Source organism: Oncorhynchus clarkii, chromosome 17 (genome assembly GCF_045791955.1).
Source record: "Oncorhynchus clarkii lewisi isolate Uvic-CL-2024 chromosome 17, UVic_Ocla_1.0, whole genome shotgun sequence".
Classification (NCBI taxonomy): Eukaryota; Metazoa; Chordata; class Actinopteri; order Salmoniformes; family Salmonidae; genus Oncorhynchus; species Oncorhynchus clarkii.
In genome coordinates this window covers 13,477,804-13,500,557 of record NC_092163.1, presented here as the reverse complement: position 1 = coordinate 13,500,557, position 22,754 = coordinate 13,477,804, and the positions used below count along the sequence as shown (strand labels likewise).

Here is a 22,754-nt window from a genome sequence, read left to right as displayed (position 1 = left end):
TCAGGTGCATCCTGTTTCCATTTATCATCCTTGAGATGTTTCTACAACTTGATTGGAGTCCACCTGTGGTAAATCCAATAGATTGGACATGATTTGGAAAGGCACACACCTGTCTATATAAGGTCCCACAGTTGACAGTGTATGTCAGAGCAAAAACCAAGCCATGAGGTCGAAGGAATTGTCTGTAGAGCTCAGAGACAGGATTGTGTAGAGGCACAGATCTGGGGAAGGATACCAGCAAATTTCTGCAGCATTGAATGTCCCCAAGAACACAGTGGCCTCCATCATTCTTAAATGGAAGTAGTTTAGAATCACCAAGACTCTTCCTAGAGCTGGCCGCCCAGCCAAACTGAGCAATTGGGGGAGAAGGGTCAGGGAGGTGACCAAGAACCCGATGGTCACTCTGACAGATCTCTAGAGTTCCTCTGTGGAGATTAGAGAACCTCCCAGAAGGACAACCATCTCTGCAGCACTCAATCAATCAGGCCTTTATGGTAGGGTGGCCAGATGGATGACACTCCTCAGTAAATGGCACATGACAGCCCACTTGGAGTTTGCCAAAAGGCAAATAAAGACTCTCAGACCATGAGAAACAAGATTCTCTGGTCTGATGAAACCAAGATAAAACTCTTTGGCCTCAATGTCAAGCATCACGTCTGGAGGAAACCTGGCACCATCCCTACGGTGAAGCATGGTTTTGACAGCATCATGCTGTGGGGATGTTTTTCAGCGGCAGGGACTGGGAGACTAGTCAGGATCGAGGCAAAGATCAACGGAACAAAGTACAGAGAGATCCTTGGTGAAAACCCATTCATACTTCTCTGGAGAGACCTGAAAATAGCTCTGCAGCAACACTCCTCATCCAACCTGACAGAGCTTGAGAGGATCTGCAGAGAAGAATGGAAGAAACTCCCCAAATACAGGTGTACCAAACTTGTAGCGTCATACCCAAGAAGACTCGAGGCTGTTATCGCTGCCAAAGATGCTCCAACAAAGTACTGAGTAAAGGGTCTTATGTAAATGTGATATTTCATTATAAAAAAAAAATGTTGTTGAAATTATCAACAATTTCTTAAAACCTGTTTTTGCTTTGTCATTATGTGGTATTGTGTGTAGATTGATCAGGAAAAAATATATTTAATCAATTTTAGAATAAGGCTGTAGCCTAAAAAAAAGTCAAGGGGTCTGAATACTTCCTGAAGGCACAATCGGAAATGACCTTTACATTTTAACATGGATCTTCCGCGACACCTCCGCGACACCTCCGCGACACCTCCGCGACACCTCCGCGACACCTCCGCAATACGGATTGAATCCAGCCCTTAGTGTTTGCTTTAGCCTGCCTGGATTGGGTTTTGCAATTTTGTGAATTGGTTCCATTCTATCAGATAAGCTCAATCAAGCCCAGTTGAACTGTTTCAAATGATTTTAAATAGGACTTTGAACCCAGGTATGGTAGGAGGAGAGTGGAACAAGAACAGCAAGTATGATGGAGAATTCTTCCACACATTCTTTTTTTATTTGTAAATAATAAAAATGAACTCTTTTTTAAAATATAAAACACACACATCATTTGAGCCACACCTGTTATACCAAACAAGAAACGCTGCAGTGAATACATTTTTATCTGATCGTTTTCTTTTATAGTTGTTGTTTCAGTGGAACACATACATTGTAAACAATCAGCATTTTTTTCTCTCTCCTAATAATACTGACAAAATAAAATAAAAAGAATAACTCACTAAACATAAAACCAAAAATTTGACGTTTTTATAAATGGGGTTTTACATGGCTGGGGTCATAGGTCGTAGGTTGTAGATTTCAAAGCATGGAGAGAGAGAGGTGTAGTGATGACAGCTTTTGCAGATAATATGGCCTGATACCCTAGTACACTCAAGTGTGGCGATTTGGGACTTTCCCCTGAAGCCTTGAAGTAAAGTAGTGTCCCTTTGTGACTTTCTAAATCCAATCGTAGTCTTATTAAGGAACTTGACAATGTCCCCGTAATCTGACTTGGCCCCATTCGTAAACATCACTAAACCGTTTGGTTGGTTGAAAAAATATTTACAATATACCTAAATTACTTTCGTTACATTATGCTCTAAATAATTTGTGTAACATATGTATCCATATATCTTATTACATCATTATGTTCAACATAACTATTCTTTGTATATAAGTTGATCTGATTTATACATATTTAACCATGAAGTCTCAGCCCCATAGAGGTAAACTATGTGTACAGTAACTGTAGATTTGAAAGAATGGGCGGTGAGGATTGCTTAGTACGACAGTACAGCACGGGTTCAATAGCTTTAAAAAAGACATCAACATAATCTTGGTAATCAACTGGTTTCGAAACATTCAGCACCGGAATGAAGGATGTGGACTAGACTTGACTGCAGCTGATCATTTCGAATGTCTTCGCGTGATGTGAATGGCTTCGGTTTCTCTTTATATTTAAGTACGAGCAAACTGTACAAGTGCATGCAACATACAAGCGGGCCTACAGTATGTGGAACTAACACATATCTAGTTCAGTTCAATCTTCTTTTTTTTTTCAGTATCGTTTTTGTTTTACAAAATGTGCATGCAGCTTGGAACAGGTCCGAGTCATGCTGGCCACGCCCCCCTTTGGTGTGGCAGGAGTCAGCCGGCCTGACGAAGGATGAGTATTGGTGTTCCTGTCCTGAAAGTTCAATCTGATGGGTTACTTTTCACATTCACAAAGATGCAGAAGGGAAATTTGAGCAACTGATGTTTTTTGTTTTTCAAAATAATCAAGACAAAGAAGAAATGAAATGAACCAAAAAAATACATTTGCAAGCAGTATTTAAAATGTAAAAAAATGTCATTCACTTTTTTTTAAATCTCAAAAAGTGTAACTTTTCGCCGTAAAAAAAATCAAGCTTATTTGTGCTTGCGTTTTTGAATCTCAAAATAATGTAAACTGAAATTTCAGATAAAACCCCTAAACATGTGTTGGGGTGAGGGGAAGGATACTCCAGGAAAACAGCTAAATGAAAGTTCTCGTGATTGTGGACAAAGATACGTCTTTTTTTACAGTGACTTGTTGACACCCTGGTGATAGTCCAAAGTGAAATGTATAGTTCTATTTATTGGTCAAGATAATGGAGGTCTAATATACATCTATACAAAGACAACTGGGTTGGACTTTTTGTAGGTGACTGAACGAAGAAACAACATTGTAATCCCACACTAATCTCATCGTCAAGTGTAAAAATCGTCATTTAAGATGTGTCACTGAACAGTCCCCTGCATCTCATTGCAGACACATGATCTAATTTTCTCTATTTCGTATTTTTTCTTTGTGTCTTTTTATTCTTCACCATGCATACATCAGACAACTCATCGTAAACCTCATACTCATCATAAAAACATTGTTGTGCCATAAGTAACAAAGGGAGAAAAAAAAAGTCAAACGTACCAAAGACAAAAACGAGAGAGCGGCTTGGACCAGCCATGGTAAACATATTGAAAACAAAAAAAATGATATTTGACAGAGAAGGACCAGTAATGTGAATCCACAAAGTCTAGGCACCAGAAAGAGACCCCTGTTTGCCCGGACCGACCCCACCCAGAAGCACTCTGCCCTGGGGGCCGAAGTGCTGGCAGTCTGTTTGGGGGCCGGATGGGGACCACTGCGGAGAGGACATTATGGCATCCCCTGAGGGACATGGAGGATGACACCTCTGTCTTGGGTCCATACATTCTGATGCTAACATACATTTCTTTGTTTATTGATGGTTTGACTAAAAACTACCACCCTGCTTCCTTTCACATTTACATTTCTAAGTAGTTTCTTCAATGAATCGAGTGTCTCCTTACCGCTCGACTCCAGTACAGCCTTACCTAGCTTCCGAACATTGTTTATTATCGACAGCCCTAGTTCTTAGATTACAACCGCGAAAAAACGATGACGAATTCGTTACTGGAATGAAACACTGAAACCTTACGCTCTCTAAAACAAACAAACAAATTACATGATGCCAGGAGTGATTGTCAGATCTCAACAAAGCTTTTTTTTTAAAATCATTTGTGACTCTGTTTCTTGATTGTTGTTGTTCTACAATAATTTTTGTCCGTTAATCTCTAATGTGACGTTAATTCGTTTCACAAAGCGGTAGGCTAGCTATAGTCCCATTGGTCCATTAAGATTGGTAGCTGTAGTCCTATTGGTCCACTAGGATCGGGTGCCCGGTGGGCCCGAGGAGCTGTCCAGTGACGACTGGGAAGCACGTCGAGTCAGGGAGGCTAGTGTGGGGTCCACTAAAGAGGAGGGTGGGAACAACTTGTACCAGCCAATCACTGTGCTTGTTAAGTCTAGTTCCTCCAATAGGATTTGTGCAACTCCCATGAAGCTTTTGTGGTCCATTCGTCCGTAGTCTCCCCAGACGATCACCTGAAGGAGAGAAAAAAAGACACCCAAAAATGTATTGATTAAAACCTTTACAGCTTAAATGGTTAAATAAAGGTTAAATAAAATTACAAATACAAAATGGTTTTAATATTATTCATGGGATGCATTTATTGAATTATTGAATTAAAAAGTGATTGAACTTTTCTTCATGAAACAAGGCTTTGACCCTCACCTGTAAGACTTTACCCTGTGGGCTCTCCTCGAATTGCAACGCTTGCTGGTACAGCGGGTCCAGCGTTTTCCGTGCAATCTTGGTTTTCTTTTTGGCTACATACGCTCCATTATTCAACAGATAGACCTTGACGTATGGAGCTGACGAAAGAAAGAAAGAAAAAGAGAAACAAGAGGCAGATAAGGATAAGGATAAGGATACTCAATTGTGGTTCTAAACATGGTCCGATTGAATAGTTTTCTCTAGGTGGGCGACTACATAGACCCAGATAAGACTACTCCTGGATTAAAAAAGCACTTTCAATGGACTTTGCCCTGAATTATATTTTATCTCAATGCAGTCCTCCACCCTTAGGTGGCGCTACCACCAGTATCTCACCAGGGAGGGATTTGGATCCAGGCTTTTGTACAAGGCCCCGAGCTCTGATCACCTCCACCTCCAGCTGACCCTTCTTGTCCATCATTCCGATCTGAATATCACCTGGGAGGAAGAAGAAGTAGAACGAGTTGACCAAAGATGGTGGATAAAGGAAGATGTCCGACTCAGGCCGTTCACTATAGATAATTTTTTCACAGTTCCGGCTTCCTATATGCACCAATGCGACACCAGCTGATGTCTCGCCTTCTGTTTTGTCTCTGGTTGACTAAACAGGAACTGGATTGAACCAATCAGAACCGGAAGTAGGCAGGAGATAAGGGGGATGTTCGAGCAGATCGCGTGATGGTCACCGTCGTGTTTTGCATTATGGGAATAAACATTTCCAAAACTCATGTGATCAAAGATCATGCCGTTTTTGATGAAGACGCCTTCACGTCGCTGCAGTTGCTTCTCACCAACTGCACCATGCAGTCATCACCTGTATTGTTGGAGGCACTATTTGTCAACCAATCATTAGGGTGTTTTTGTTTGATGAACATGGCCAAAGACGTGCCTAAAACAGGAACCAAATTTACCCCGATTCTAAAGCAACAAATGAAAGTGATATTTGAGACCTCTCTCTAACCAATTAATTGTACACGTGTTTTGTTTCAGTTTGATAGTGTGTGATAAAGAGGGGTATAGAAAAGTTAATTTCAACATAAAGATGTTGTTTTAGTAAACGATAGCAGCTATGTTGACACTGCTATGTTGATCTGAGCCTTGCTGTTGGAAACCACCACAGTGTCTGACTTTTGGCTGTCGCAGATGCACCCCCCCGACTACAATCGGCTTTGCTAGGCTTACTGCTCGCACACACCTGAGGTCATAAAATAGGAAGTAGTAAGAAAAGTTGGCAATTGAGTTTCTCAAGAGGGAAGTTGGAAGGATATTGAGTTACTGAGGTAATATGGAGACGGAAGAAAGGAAGCGATGTGAATCAATGAAACTGATTTGAATATCAAGTTATCAATTGGGGAGGAGTCACAGAGGAACAACGATGGGGCAATAACATGATGAGTAGACAGAACAGAATAGGGGGATATTTACTCACCTATGGCAGGTGTGGCCAGCGTTTGTCTGCCCACCAGCTGGGCGGGACCCAGACCATCCAGGAAGTCGCTGAACTGGTTGCCTGGCTGTCCCAGACGCACCCCACCGAAAAGCAGACTGGAACAGAGGAAGAACACAGTCAATATACAGCTAATTACCGTATATAACCTATGGGTCCTAGGTTATATTATCTATGGAAATCACTGTAGTAACGCTGAAATACTGAGTTGTTTACTTTACAGTGAATGTCAACTCATGTTGACATTGAAAAAAAACAACATTTGGACCCATAAACAGAAAGAGGAAGAAAGGGACGAAGAGAAGAGGGGATAGAGGGAGGAAAAGGAGAGAGACATACAGTATACAGGGAGAGATAGCGAGAGAGAGAGAGAAATACAGAGAGAGAGATGAATATATATATATATATATAGAGAGAGAGAGATTGGAGATACTGACTTTCCCTCGGAGTTGCAGCTGTTCATGGTGCCGTTGGTGGACTCTTTACTGGACTGTCGACTCATGTTCCTGGTCATCTCTACAGCCATGCCCGTCTCTGTGCTCCTCTGGATGGACGCACCCTTCTCCTTCTTCCCCTTCCCCTCTGGTACCAGAGAGGGAAAAAAAAGACACAATGTAGTGGAGAGCTAAGGCTAATGGCTAAGTTAGCACGGCTAATCTACTGTCTTCCTGAGACCTGAAGTGCTATCTTCCAGGCCTTAGTTTTTCTGGGTCAGTGCTAAACAACAGAACTCTCGAGGATGAACACATTTAGGCCAGAAGGCTTTATATTGTGGTCCTCTTGAGGAGAACCAGGTGTGGCGCCATGCATTCCTAGCTGCCTCATCGTCGTGATGGGACACAGTGACAGAGCTGGGGAATCATGTTACATCTCAGAGGACAAAGGACACAAAAGAGAAATTGAAAGACCCGGGAAGTCAAAGAATCCTTTTCTGTCCTTGTGTTTTCACAAATCACAGCTGAACAATGGGTTGGAGAGGGTTGGAGAGATGTTTAGAGAGAAAGAACAACATGTTTTGTTATTTCAAGGTTCCATCCCTCGTCACGTCAACACAACCAACCTAATACAGACAATGGCGTACAGTACAGTCAATCCTAAAGGACGATACAGTAGTACATGGTGATAATAGGCAGGTTTATGTCTATTGTCATGAATCTTTCCCTGGAGGCAGAACTGAGCGATTTCTGCTAGATGGAGTGATTTCTGCTAGATGCTAGTGTGTTTTTTGGTCTTACTTTAAGGTTAGCAGTGTGGTTAAGGTTAGGGTTAAGGTTAGACTTAGGCTTAAAATCGTATTTGATGGCTTTATGGCTATGCCAGCTAATGACCACTCTGCAGAGCTGCCTCTAGAACAAGATTCATGACAAAGAACGCTAACCTTAAACAATATGAAAGTATTCAAGCTTGAAAAATGTAAAAACAAGTCCTCCTTACCTTCTCTCAACCCAACATGAATTCTATGATTTTATCAGCAAAGAGGGCAACCATCACACAGAACACCAATCGTACTGCTATACTTTATGACAATGGGGAGAGAGGAGAGAGGCATGGAGAGACCCCCCCCTAGGCCCTAGTTTCCTTCATAATGGCTTTTTATGTCAGCTACAAAGGGGGAGTGCAAAAGAAGAAGAGGAAGAGAGTGCAGATGGAGCCTTTCAACTACCTCTCTCTCTGTCTCTCTGCTTCCTCTCTCTCTCTCCCCACCCTCCAGTGAGTCCAGCCGGGCTGAGAAAGATTCCTTCAAGTCTCTCTGACTGAGAGCTCGGCCGCAGCGGGTGTCATCTAGAGTTGAAACATGTTGTTTTGAAACTCTTTTATAACATGCTTTTTTTTTGCGGGTTGCATTCGTAAGATTAGAATTCCAACATCGGGACATTTTGTTGCGCAGTCACGTAAACAAAAGGTCAAGGGTCAAGAGTGATGATGCACCTGCTTCTCTTTTTTTTGTACTCTTATTCAGATGAAAGTGCTATAAGGTAGCTTCAGGTCACGCTTAACCCTAAAAACATCTGAGAACTATCATGTCATGGCCACTTGCTGATCGTCCGTACTGCCTCATTTTTACTGTCTGTAATGTCCAATTGTTAAATGTCTGTCTACCACCGTCTTTCAATGTAAACCGTAAATCAAAACAAAATATCAGAGCCACATTTTCAAACCACAACCATAACGAGAGTCTCCTTCATTTGGGTGAGGGCCAGTTTTGACCTTTGAACTCACCCGGGCCGATGATCTGCGACGTGCTGCGACTACGTCTGTTGGAGACGATGGAGACCACCCTGGCACTGAGGCTGGAGCGTCTCTTCTTGCCGCCCATGCCCACCGTGCCCAGCGCCGTATCCGATTGGCTGCCGTCGGTACGCTCTGACGCGTAGATCTCACCGCTCACGCTTGTGCTCTTCAGCATGGTCCGGCCTGGCGCCGCACGAACCTGCCGACTAGAGGGAGAGAGAGGAGAGTAAAAGTTAAATCTGGAACCACAGTCTTGAGATATGAAATGAGCAGAGGAACTTATAACATAAGGGGTTACCTTCACTTTAGTGGGGGAAAACACAGCAGTATAATAAACTTCAATAATTTATAAGGATCTTATACAGTATGATATGAGGCATACAGTGATTGGTGAGTGATTGTAATGAGTTTATATGATATTGATGATATTGATATTGATGATACAAAAAAGCCTGAACAGACTCCAAAAGATCTCAAAACTAAAAAATGATCTCAATGATCTCAAATTATCTAAAATTTCCAAATACGCTTCCAAAATCCCACACAACTCAGCAATATGCCTTATGTGTCCAATGTCCATCATTGCCAATGTCCATCATTGCCGATGTCCATCATTGCCGATAACACTGAAATAGAATTAAAACACATTACAATGTATATTATTTATATCAGTGGAGGCTGGTGGGAGGATGGGATAGGAGGATGGGCTCGTTGTAATGGCTGGAATGGAATCAATGGAAGGTATCAAACACTTCAAACAGATGGAAACCACATGTTTGACTCCATTCCATTTATTCCACTCCAGTCATTACAATGAGCCCGTCGTCCTATAACCCGTCCTCCGATCCCCCACCAGCCTCCTCTGATATAAGTATATATATATATATATATATATATATATATATATATATATATATATATATATGTGTGTGTGTGTGTGTGTGTGTGTGTGTGTCTCTTTTGTAATATAAATGAGTCTCTCAGTCTCAGCCAATAGCCTTAGCTGTTCAGGCTTCTTCTCCTCAGACAGGCCAACATACAGCAGGGACAGATGACACTCAGTGCTCTGTGGCGCTTTCTAGGGGTTCGGAGGAGCTGGTGCATGTCCATCCCCTCTAAAGGGGTCGGGGTGCTGCAGGAGAGCCCCGCCACACTGCCCCCGTCCCGCATACCCATCGTGGACCCTCTCCATGTGACCAGGGGGCTAGGGAGGGGTAGGGTGGCCTGGGGCCTCTCCTCAGCCCCGTGGAGGGGGGTGATGAAGGGGCGAGGGCCGGCGGTGGGGTAGGGAGGAGGGTACTCCAGCTCAGAAGAGGTCCAGGGGGGGTCTGGACAGCGGGAGCACAGGACGCATGCCAGGAGAGATCTGAGATACACACTAACGTACAAACACACACGCAGACACACAGAGGCACAGGACACAACAATGAAAGTTGACACACACAACCACATGCACAACATTAAATCAAGCCAAATAAACAAGGAGACTATATCACATGTGATGTTGTATGTCAGCTCAAATTACCAAACACATTTCCCCGCATTGAACAATTAAGCCATACACTGAGATTGAATAATGGGACTAATAGAATATAGCAGCCTCAGTTGGAGAGAAAAGAAGAAGGAGGTTTGAGGAAGATGGGAGGATATAAAGGGACAGAGTCAGAGGAGTCCATAACGTCCACACCTCCTCTCATAGGCAGCTAAGTCTCATAACCAAGCACCTCCAAACTGACTTCGGGACAGTCATCAATATACTGTATGCATCCAAGTATCTCCATCAAACACCTCCACAATAACCTGGGGCCTTTCTACCGTGCCGTTTTTGAAATACATAACGTTAGCCATCGGGAGCTACAAAAGTTTTGCTACTTTTCTCAACAACATTGATGCCCTGAATTCAGCAGGCGCTATCGACAGATCAGATCAGATCTGATCAGTTGGAAAAAGGGATGGACTACTTTCTGCACATAACAAGCTCAGTGTGAACCGTAGTAACTTGACACAATGTTGGCCAAACAAGATGTACAGTGCCTTACAAAAGTATTCACCCCCCGTGGCGTTTTTATTTAGTTGCATTACAACCTGTAATTTAGATGAATTTTTATGTGGATTTCATGTAATGGACAAACACAAAATAGTACAAATTGGTGAAGTGAAATGAAATGAATGACTTGTTTTAGAAAATAAATAAAAATGCAAAAAATGAAAAGAGGTACATGTATATGTATTCACCCCCTTTTGCTATGAAGCCCTTAAATAAGATCTGGTGCAACCAATTACCTTCAGAAGTTACATAATTAAGTAAATAAAGTCCACCTGTGTACAATCTAAGTGTCACATGATCTCAGTATATATACACCTGTTCTGAAAGGCCCCAGAGTCTGCAACACCACTAGGCAAGGGGCACCACAAAGCAAGCTGCACCATGAAGAACAGGTCAGGGACAAAGTTGTGGAGAAGTACAGATCAGGATTGGGTTATAAATCCAAAACTTTGAACATCCCACGGAGCACCATTAAATTCATAATTTAATTGTAAAAAAATATGGCACCACAACAAACCCACCAAAACTCACAGACCAGGCAAGGAGGGCATTAATCAGAGAGGCAACAAAGAGACCAAATATAACCCTGAAGGAGCTGCAAAGCTCCACAGCGGAGATCGGAGTGTCCGTCCATAGGACCACTTTAAGTTGTACACTCCACAAAGATGGGCTTTATGGAAGAGTGGCCATTGCTTAAAGAAAGAAATAAGCAAACACAGGGACTGGGAAACTAGTCAGAACTGAAGGAATGGTGGATGCTGCTAAATACAGGGAAATTCTTGAAGGAAAGTTGTTACATTCTTCCAGAGATTTGAGACTGGGACGGAGGTTCACCTTCCAGCAGGACAATGACCCTAAGCATACTGCTAAAGCAACACTTGAATGGTTTAAGGGAAAACATTTAAATGTCTTTGAATGGCCTAGTCAAAGCCCAGACCTCAATCCAATTGAGAATCTGTGGTTTGACTTAAAGATTGCTGTACACCATCGGAACCCATCCAACTTGAAGGAGCTGGAGCAGTTTTATCTTGAAGAATGGGAAAAAACCCCAGTGGCCTGATGTGCCAAGCTTATAGAGGCATACTCCAAGAGACTTGCAACTGTAATTGCTGCAAAAGGTGGCTCTACAAAGTATTGACTTTGGGGGGTGAACAGTTATGCACGTTCAAGTTTTCTGTTTTTTTGTCTTATTTCTTGTTTGTCTCACAATAAAAAATATTTTGCATCTTCAAAGTGGTAGGCATGTTGTGTAAATCAAATGATACAAACCCCCCAAAAATGTATTTTAATTCCAGGTTGTAAGGCAACAAAATAGGAAAAATGCCAAGGGGGTGAATACTTTCGCAAGCCACTGTAGCTACAAACAAAACGGAGTGAAATGGTTACAGTCTGCCGTGAAGCGTTCACCCATGTATATGGTACCTGGATATCACCAATGGAGCCAGGCTAACAGGAGCTCAACTTATACAACCCTCTCTATAAAACTGCCAAAGGAAGTCCTTATTTCCTTGCGTGTGACTCCAATTATTGGCCAGTACATGCTGTAACTGTATGTTTTGTATCCGCCATGACTAAAGACACTGGGGACACGCCCGAAACAGCTCAGAGAGGCTACACCAAACGCTAACACGCAGCCGGGTCAGTGCATAGCACATAGCCGGCAACCTGCCACCGACAACCGAACCAGCCATCACCCACCCCCCATGCGCTTCTCTCTCGCTCTCCACATTCAACGAGAGACAGACGACGCAGTTGTGCGAGGCACTGCTAGGGGTGTCCACGGCCATGGAGGAAGCCTCTTAGTCCCTGGCGGCACCGGGAAATGTAGGCGTTCAGCAGTGAACTCCTTTGAATCTGCTGGGGACTTGCGTGCTATTAAGTGATGAATCTGTGACATGTTTGTAGTTGTCACGGGGGAATGGTCTAATGGATACCTTCATTTGTGAAAAAGATATTGAACTTGATGCAGCTAAAGAAAGGAATATTACTCTTCATGAAGAAATAAACAAATCTGACCAAGCGCCTTGAACTGAGTAAAGATTCCATGAGTCTATTGGCATCTTTAAATGCTTCCTATCAAAACATCCAAGAGGATCATAATGGGACCTTCCTGGACTATGATCAGTTTCTGCCACTGCACCCCTCTACTAGCTAGAACCAGGAAATGGCTTCTCATTGTTTGACTCCAGGTGAGCGTTAATGGATGCGTCTCGGAACCAGAAAGAAGGAGAATAATCGTTCTCGGCGCGCCTACCTTCGTCCCCCGCGTCCAGACTTAACACAATTCAAATCGCTTTTAGCACCTGTGCCAGCTGTCTTCTGCCGGGAACTTGGTTGTTCCCTTTATGGCTGTGGATGTCAAATCAAATCAAATATTATTTGTAGAAACAAAGGGGGTGGGGTCAATGTAAATAGTCCGGGTGGCCATTTGATTAATTGTTCAGCAGTCTTATTGCTTGGGGGTAGAAGCTGTTAAGGAGCCTTTTGGACCTAGACTTGGCACTTTGGTACCGCTTGCCGTGCGGTAGAAGAGAGAACAGTCCATGACTTGAGTGACTAGATTCTTATTCAATTTTTGTGTTGTGTTGTTGCCTACCCTTACCACCTGGGGCGGCACGTCAGGAAGTCCAGGATCCAGTAACAGAGGGTGTTTAGTGTTTAGTTCCAGGGTCCTTAGCTTAGTGATGAGCTTTGTGGGCACTATGGTGTTGAACGATGAGCTGTAGTCAATGAACAGCATCCTCACATAGGTGTTCCTTTTGTCCAGGTGGAAAATGGCAGTGTGGAGTGCGATTGAGATTGTGTCATCTGTGGATCTGTTTGGGCGGCATGCCGAATTGGAGTGGGTCTAGGGTTTCTGGGATGATAGTGTTGATGTGAGCCATGACCAGCCTTTCAAAGCACTTCATGGCTACCGACGCGAGTGCTACGGGGCGGTAATCATTTAGTCAGATTACCTTCGCTTTCTTGGGCACAGGGACTATGGTGGTCTGTTTGAAACATGTACAGTGCCTTTCGAAAGTATTCGTCCCCCTTGAACTTTGCGACCTTTTGCCACATTTCAGGCTTCAAACATAAAGATATAAAACTGTATTTTTTTGTGAAGAATCAACAACAAATGGGACACAATCATGAAGTGGAACGACATTTATTGGATATTTCAAACTTTTTTAACAAATCAAAAACTGAAAAATTGGGCGTGCAAAATTATTCAGCCCCTTTACTTTCAGTGCAGCAAACTCTCTCCAGAAGTTCAGTGAGGATCTCTGAATGATCCAATGTTGACCTAAATGACTAATGATGATAAATACAATCCACCTGTGTGTAATCAAGTCTCCGTATAAATGCACCTGCACTGTGATAGCCTCAGAGGTCCGTTAAAAGCGCAGAGAGCATCATGAAGAACAAGGAACACACCAGGCAGGTCCGAGATACTGTTGTGAAGAAGTTTAAAGCCGGATTTGGATACAAAAAGATTTCCCAAGCTTTAAACATCCCAAGGAGCACTGTGCAAGCGATAATATTGAAATGGAAGGAGTATCAGACCACTGCAAATCTACCAAGACCTGGCCGTCCCTCTAAACTTTCAGCTCATACAAGGAGAAGACTGATCAGAGATGCAGCCAAGAGGCCCATGATCACTCTGGATGAACTGCAGAGATCTGAGGTGGGAGACTCTGTCCATAGGACAACAATCAGTCATATATTGCACAAATCTGGCCTTTATGGAAGAGTGGCAAGAAGAAAGCCATTTCTTAAAGATATCCATAAAAAGTGTTGTTTAAAGTTTGCCACAAGCCACCTGGGAGACACACCAAACATGTGGAAGAAGGTGCTCTGGTCAGATGAAACCAAAATTGAACTTTTTGGCAACAATGCAAAACGTTATGTTTGGCGTAAAAGCAACACAGCTGAACACACCATCCCCACTGTCAAACATGGTGGTGGCAGCATCATGGTTTGGGCCTGCTTTTCTTCAGCAGGGACAGGGAAGATGGTTAAAATTGATGAGAAGATGGATGGAGCCAAATACAGGACCATTCTGGAAGAAAACCTGATGGAGTCTGCAAAAGACCTGAGACTGGGACGGAGATTTGTCTTCCAACAAGACAATGATCCAAAACATAAAGCAAAATCTACAATGGAATGGTTCAAAAATAAACATATCCAGGTGTTAGAATGACCAAGTCAAAGTCCAGACCTGAATCCAATCGAGAATCTGTGGAAAGAACTGAAAACTGCTGTTCACAAATGCTCTCCATCCAACCTCACTGAACTCGAGCTGTTTTGCAAGGAGGAATGGGAAAAAATGTCAGTCTCTCGATGTGCAAAACTGATAGAGACATACCCCAAGCGACTTACAGCTGTAATCGCAGCAAAAGGTGGCGCTACAAAGTATTAACTTAAGGGGGCTGAATAATTTTGCACGCCCAATTTTTCAGTTTTTGATTTGTTAAAAAAGTTTCAAATATCCAATAAATGTCGTTCCACTTCATGATTGTGTCCCACTTGTTGTTGATTCTTCACAAAAAAATACAGTTTTATATCTTTATGTTTGAAGCCTGAAATGTGGCAAAAGGTCGCAAAGTTCAAGGGGGCCGAATACTTTCGCAAGGCCCTGTATCTCTCCCTGTCCTAGTCAATCAATTGGCTGAGCACAGCCTGGACCACTGCGGTCCACCTCCACTGAGCTGTGCTCTCTAGATCAGAGTTCTGTCCCTTTGGCTGTTGTGGCCTGGATGCAGCCGGCGTCTCAGCAGCCCTCTATTCAGGTGAGTTATATGGCCCTGGCCTTGCAATGTTGCAAATGACTCAACACTATACATGTCAGCTACCGCAGTGACTGAAATGACTGCAACAATTGAAAAAGAGCTGCAGTTAATTTCAGAATGGGAGGCAAGAAAAAACTAAAAGCTTTGTATTTGGGACAAATCATTCACTAAACCTCAACTAAATCTTGTAATGAATAATGTGGTAATTGAGCAAGTTGAGGTGACTAAACTGCTTGGAGTAACCCTGGATTGTAAACTGTCATGGTCAAAACATATTGATACAACAGTAGCTAGGATGGGGAAAAGTTTGTCTACAATAAAGCGCTGCTCTGCATTCATAACAGCACTATCAACAAGGCAGGTCCTACAGGCCCTAGTTTTGTCGCACCTGGACTACTGGAAAATTGCAATTGGCTCAGAACAGGGCAGCACGGCTGACATTAATAATATACATGTCAATCTCTCCTGTCTCAAAGTGGAATAGAGTGGAGGAGAGATTGACTTCATCACTACTTGTACTTATGAGAGGTATTGACATGTTGAATGCCTCTCATGCATACCCCACAAGACATGCCACCAGAGGTCTCTTCACAGTCCCCAAGTCCAGAACAGACTATGGGAGGCGCTCAGTAGTAAATAGAGCCATGACTACATGGAACTCTATTCCACATCAAGTAACTGATGCAAACAGTAAAATTAGATTTAAAAAACAGATAAAAATACACCTTATGAACGGCGGCGACTGTGAAGCAACACAAACACAGGCACAGACAGATACATACAAACACACAATAACATACGTACTATACACACACGTACACGTGGATTTTGTGTTGTAGATATGTGTTGTAGTAGAGTAGAGGCCTGATGGCACACACTTAATATATTGTGAAATCTGTTGTGAATGTATTGTAATGTTTATAAAATTGTATAACTGCCTTCATTTTGCTGAACCCCAGGAAGAGTAGCTGCTGCCTTAACCAGTCTTCATTATACTGTATGAATCCAATATCTTTTATCAGGTACCTTCAAACTGACCTGGAGCCAGTCTGCAGCAATCTGAGAAACCAGCGAACAACCCACCACATTCCATTCTCGCTCCAGTCCACAATAGCTATGATCTATCTCTTAGAACGTATGTCAAAGGCCTTGGGCCCTCTGTTTTATAACCACTCTGTTTGGATTGACGCACACACACACACACACACACACACACGCACGCACACGCGCACACGCACACGCACACACTTAGAATACATTAGGCTGTTAATAAGGGCCTGCCCAGGAGAGGCTCAGGGGATTGGGTCATTTGTCCGTGTCAGCAGGCAGGCTGTGGTGGACTGGACTGGTCAGCCGTCGGGACGTTAGGGCTGTGCGGGGAGGGAAGTTATGGGTGGGGTTATGTGAGTGAGGCCGTTGGGGTTATAGGACTATGGGATGGTTGGCTAAGAGAGTATAATAAGACTGTGCTGGATTTGAGGGGACACTCGTTTGTACATGTAAAGCAGAGGTGTCAAACTCATTCAACGGAGGACCGACTGCAGCAAGTTTTTGGTCTTTCACTTCAATTAAGACCAAGACAACCAGGTGAGGGGAGTTCCTTACTATTTAGTGACATTTATCCATCAATCAAGTACAAGGGTGGAGCAAAAACCTGCAGACACTCGGCCATCCTTGGAATGAGTTTGACACGTGATGTAAAGCCAGGTAGGTTTGAGGGGACACTAAGTGACAGTCACAGTAGGTGGTTGAGGCTGTTTACAGGTCACAACAAGATCAATGGGGTTACGGGGACCATGCTTAGTGGGTACACAGCGATTATGTGAGGTCCCTAAAATATGGGCCCTTGTATGCCATGGCCCATTGTAGGTCCCTCCATCCCGTGACGGAGCGAGGGGCATTTTCTCTTTTCTTTACCTGGCGTCTTTGGGGTCCCCAGACACAGTGTGTCTCCTCCTCTTCAGCTCTTGAGAGAACCGTCTCTTCCCTGCTGCCCTCATCCTCTCCTGCTCTCCATTCATCCCCCACGAGATCCTCCTCTCCTTCTTCTCGTCCTCTAAAGACTTGGACCTGTGTCCATTCATTTTGGGTTTCCCCACCGTGTGTGTTTGTGTGTATGCAATGCAAGTATTCACAGAGAAACACGATCATGCAAAAAGATTGAAACGTGCACCAATTAGCATGCAGAAAAAAGACAGACGAAAGGAACACAGACTGATAAAAGAACGGGCATGCAGGACTGACAGAAGAACAAACTCTACAATATGCTTTTGATTTCTTCAATATCTTCAATTGGTTCTTGATGCCCAATTACCTTGTAAATGATCTTGTAAGAACATAGCGGGGTACCAACCTGAGCCGCCCGCGCGGGCGTTCTGATTGGATGGACATGTAGGAGGTGCTGCTGAGGCGTGAGGCACTGCTGGCGCGGGATAGGGCCGACGCGTCACTCATGTCGCTGTCTGACGAGCGGGCCGACACGTTGTCAGAGCTCCGCCGCTGTTCCGCATACATCTGAAGGCGGTGAGAGAGGAGAGAGGAAGATAGTTACTGTACATAGTTACTGTACATACAGTAGGTCCAATAAAATACTGGTGTCTAGCTGAGGTTTATGTGTAGATCTGCTCCCCAACAGTGGTGGAAAAACGACCCAATTGTCATACTTGAGTAAAAGTAAAGATACTTTAATAGAAAATGACTCAAGTAAAAGTGAACGTCACCCAGTAAAATACTAATCGAGTAAAAGTCTAAAAGTATTTGGTTTTAAATATACTTAAGTTTCAAAAGTAAAAGTAGAAATCATGTCAATGACCAGAAGGCACTATTTTCTTGTTTTTTAAATTTACGGATAGCCAGGGGCACACTCCAACATTCAGACATCATTTACAAACAAAGCATTTGTGTTTTGTGAGTCCGCCAGATCCGAGGCAGTAGGGATGACCAGGGTTGTTCTCTTGATAAGTGCATGAATTTGACCCTTTTCCTGTCCTGCTAAGCATTCAAAATGTAACGAGTACTTTTTGGGTTTCAGCAAAAATGTATGGAGTAAAAAGTACATTATTTTCTTTAGAAATGTAATGACATTTTTTTTAAAGTTGTCAAAAATATAAATACTCAAGTAAAGTGCGGATACCCCAAAAAACTACTTAACTAGTACTTTCAAGTATTTTTACTTAAGTACTCTAAACCACTGCTCCCCAATACCCAAAGTGGCATCTGTGTTGTAACTGACAATGAAAAAGTAATCAGCATGGAAAACTCTCCAACTTTTTATATGTGAAGGACAATGGTCATCTTGAACGACAGTTAATATATTGTAGCTCTAGGTCTAGAACTATATAACTACAACAGAGTTGTAATGTTAAGGTGGACCAGGAAATAGTGCCTGTCTTCCAGCAGAGAGATGCAGCAACAGTACTGACCTCTCGTTTGGTCTTGAGGTCCGTCTCGGGGTCATGGGATGCTGAAGGCCGGTAGGAATGTACTTTCATGTTCATCTGTCTGGCTCGCTCCTCTACTGCTAGAGCTGTGAGGAAATGGCTTAATTCATGAATACAGTAATAATACAGTAATAATACAGTAAATTACACGAGAAACATGCAACCTCTCAGGTGAATGACAGTGAAGGTGAAGGATGTAGGGTGAAGTTGCTCCTAGACGCTGATCTTGGGTCAGTTTTTCATTTCCCCTACTTATGTTTAAGGTTAGGTTTCGGGGAAGGGAAATCTGATCCTAGATCTGTACCTAGGGGAAACTACACCCGGGAACAAGGTGAACAGAAGAACAGGAGGTGATTGGAGGTGTTAGACAAGTGTACAGTACTCTAAGTGTCATTGCTCTATTTGAACACTAAGTGGCGCATGCTGTGCATCACTTTCATTAGATGTCATATACGGAATACTACAGCGTGCACAGAGGGTCATAATTGTTGGGGGATATAAAGAGGGAAAAAGCTCATCACATCTACTGGATAGAAAGGGTCTAAAATCTAAAACATAATATAAAGTTGGGTCAGATACAGTCGTGCCATAGAATGACCTTTTTCATTAGGTTTACTCGCATCAAACGGTTTATTATCTACAGGTATATTTTCTTCATGTACATGGAGGTAGAAGAGAATGAGGAATGTAAAGAAACAGAGAAGACTGAGGAAGAGTACTCAGACAAAATGGTTTTGATTGGTCGTAGTTGTAGTACGAGACACATCATGACACGCACAGACAGACAGACAGACAGGCAGACAGACAGACAGACAGACAGAGAGACAGACAGAGAGACAGACACACACACAGACACACAGACACACACACTCCTTGACAGCCTACCTTGCTCTACACTACTGCTTCTGGCAGGAACCTGTGGCAGCTGTCTGCCCCTGCGACCTGACTGGGGAGTCCCCGTAGGAGGGGAGGGGCTGTGGGTGTGTGTTCTGAGAGAGAGAGAGAGAGAGAGAGAGAGAGAGAGACAAGATGCAGAAAAAGAGAGAATAGGAGAAAGAGAAATGAAATACAAGTGAATGAGTTCAACTCCTCCACAGTAGGTCCATTCCAGCATATATAAAACCCAATCCTTGACCATACACAAGAGGGAACAGATGGGATTGGTTTACTGCTCCCACAACCAATAAGAGCAGCAGAACAGTGAGGTATAGGGAGCACAGAGGTCAAAACAGGACAAAGGGGTACAACAAGGGGGTGCTAAGGGGGTACATTTTAGGGCACCAGCATGCACCTGTCCTGTCGTGGTGAGTTAGGGGCAGATCCCCCCAGGGGTGTCTGGTTAAAGGGACGCAGCGGTCCCCCTCTCCCTCTACTGCCCCTCAGTATAGAGGTGGGCTGGATACGACTGGCATCAACAGGCCACGTGGAAAGAAAAGAACAAACAAACGAAAGAAAGCTAAATGATATAAATGGCCCACAATGTAAATCATATACAACATAATGAAGGACCTTATGGCCCACAATGTAAATCATATACAACATAATGAAGGACCTTATGGCCCACAATGTAAATCATATACAACATAATGAAGGACCTTATGGCCCACAATGTAAATCATATTCAACATAATGAAGGACCTTATGGCCCACAATGTAAATTATATACAACATAATGAAGGACCTTATGGCCCACAATGTAAATCATATTCAACATAATGAAGGACCTTATGGCCCACAATGTAAATCATATTCAACATAATGAAAGACCTTATGGCCCACAATGTAAATCATATTCAACATAATGAAGGACCTTATGGCCCACAATGTAAATCATAAAAACATAATGAAGGACCTTATGGCCCACAATGTAAATCATATACAACATAATGAAAGACCTTATGGCCCACAATGTAAATCATATACAACATAATGAAGGACCTTATGGCCCACAATGTAAATCATATTCAACATAATGAAGGACCTTATGGCCCACAATGTAAATCATATTCAACATAATGAAGGACCTTATGGCCCACAATGTAAATCATATTCAACATAATGAAGGACCTTATGGCCCACAATGTAAATCATATACAACATAATGAAGGACCTTATGGCCCACAATGTAAATCATAAAAACATAATGAAGGACCTTATGGCCCACAATGTAAATCATATTCAACATAATGAAAGACCTTATGGCCCACAATGTAAATCATATTCAACATAATGAAGGACCTTATGGCCCACAATGTAAATCATATACAACATAATGAAGGACCTTATGGCCCACAATGTAAATCATATTCAACATAATGAAGGACCTTATGGCCCACAATGTAAATCATATACAACATAATGAAGGACCTTATGGCCCACAATGTAAATCATATTCAACATAATGAAGGACCTTATGGCCCACAATGTAAATCATATACAACATAATGAAGGACCTTATGGCCCACAATGTAAATCATAAAAACATAATGAAGGACCTTATGGCCCACAATGTAAATCATATACAACATAATGAAGGACCTTATGGCCCACAATGTAAATTATATACAACATAATGAAGGACCTTATGGCCCACAATGTAAATCATATTCAACATAATGAAGGACCTTATGGCCCACAATGTAAATCATATACAACATAATGAAGGACCTTATGGCCCACAATGTAAATTATATACAACATAATGAAGGACCTTATGGCCCACAATGTAAATCATATTCAACATAATGAAGGACCTTATGGCCCACAATGTAAATTATATAAAACATAATGAAGGACCTTATGGCCCACAATGAACCAGAACACAATAAATGAAGGACATAACAATTCAAGACAGAACTGGGGCTATGGGTCTACTGACAGTACATCTTAACAACGCTCAGTTAGAAAAGGTTTTGCTGTGCTGCTAAACTGCATTCACAGCAAAGTCACAATTTGTAACAATTCAGATTGACATCAGACGTCAACACATTCTAGATTTGAAGAGCGACGATCTCCATCCAGATAGAGGACAGGATGAATGAGGGTGTATGAGAGAGGGATGGGGTGAATGAATGAATGAAAGAATGACCTTACCTGTCAGCCTCCAGGCCTTTCTTGCTGTTACCTCTCTGACTGTCAGGTCTGCCCAGGCTCCCTGACTGCCTGTGGCGTGGAGGACATGAGAAGAAGACAAAATGGAGGATGGGTAACCCGATGGAGAAACAAAACTAAAGACGGATCTTGAATGTGCGTTTTATTTCAAATAAAAGAGATGCTTTGGCTGAAATGATTTTGTTTAAAAAAAAATGTTGATGCAACATGTTAGACGACTATGTTGCACTACTACATTGCTTGCTACTAACTGTTCAGAACAGAAACATCAAAACACCATGACAACAGAGCACGTGGAAGTCAGATGTGTAGCAGAGGAAACAGGAAGTCAGATGTGTAGCAGAGGAAGCAGGAAGTCAGGTGCAGGTCATTAAGGTGAAGCAGCAAGAGGAGCAGTAACTACAGCGTTACAACAACCCACCAGCTTACACTGTAATCTAGAACATCTAGGAAAACTATAAAGTGCAGGGTTAGGGTTAGGTTTAGGGCAGGGCTAGCGCAAGGGTTAGGCTTATGGTTAGAGGAAATCTTTAGTAGCCACGCAGTGCTAAGCAAGTACAGTAGCAGGACTGCAGCTTGGGTCCTGGGAGGATAAGGGTAGGGCTAGGTCGGTACCCAGTACCTTTCTTCCTCTGGGGAGGCCTGCTCTACTAAAATCCTGGGGCCTGCGGGCTGTCTGCGGGGCAGAGAGTTGGAGCATCTGGAGGTGTGGTGGAGTGAGGCATCCCCCAGGTGGGGAAACAGGGAGAGGGACACAGTGAGGGAGGGCTGGGTTCATGTTAGTTTAGAACGAGCTAAAAGCATTGGGATTCCCTGGCAACTAGAATGCCTCTGCTGGCCAAAACAGTCAGTGACAGTAGGTGTGAATTATTGTGCAGGTCAATGTGAAAGAGCTGTTATTGTGTAGTCACTGTGTTGCTCAGCACCTCTCAATATACACTGAGGAGCTAGTGGTGAACAAAATTGATAGATAACATGCATGACAAGAACGGGTGATGTTGTGTGATGTTGAATCTTTGTTGATTCAACGTATTGGTATATTCTGGGAAA

At 43.0% G+C, this 22,754-nt stretch overlaps 1 protein-coding gene across 2 annotated transcripts in view; it reads right to left on the bottom strand.

Annotated features, from left to right (window-relative positions):
* Positions 1-3,085: 3,085 nt before the first annotated feature.
* LOC139370307 (regulating synaptic membrane exocytosis protein 1-like) overlaps positions 3,086-22,754 on the bottom strand; it is a 99,029-nt gene continuing 79,360 nt past the window's right edge. Inside the window, exons 20-31 of one of the 2 annotated variants that reach the window (XM_071109700.1) lie at positions 22,327-22,404; positions 21,687-21,755; positions 19,885-19,998; positions 19,479-19,582; positions 18,576-18,679; positions 17,507-17,667; positions 8,323-8,540; positions 6,540-6,684; positions 6,085-6,200; positions 4,992-5,093; positions 4,614-4,753; positions 3,086-4,423 (exon numbers count right to left, since the gene is read on the bottom strand). In XM_071109700.1, coding sequence (XP_070965801.1) covers positions 4,205-4,423; positions 4,614-4,753; positions 4,992-5,093; positions 6,085-6,200; positions 6,540-6,684; positions 8,323-8,540; positions 17,507-17,667; positions 18,576-18,679; positions 19,479-19,582; positions 19,885-19,998; positions 21,687-21,755; positions 22,327-22,404 — 1,570 coding nt within the window. In that variant the 3' untranslated portion in view covers positions 3,086-4,204. The remainder of the gene's footprint in view (positions 4,424-4,613; positions 4,754-4,991; positions 5,094-6,084; positions 6,201-6,539; positions 6,685-8,322; positions 8,541-17,506; positions 17,668-18,575; positions 18,680-19,478; positions 19,583-19,884; positions 19,999-21,686; positions 21,756-22,326; positions 22,405-22,754) is intronic. The other variant, XM_071109701.1, reaches the window with a different exon arrangement.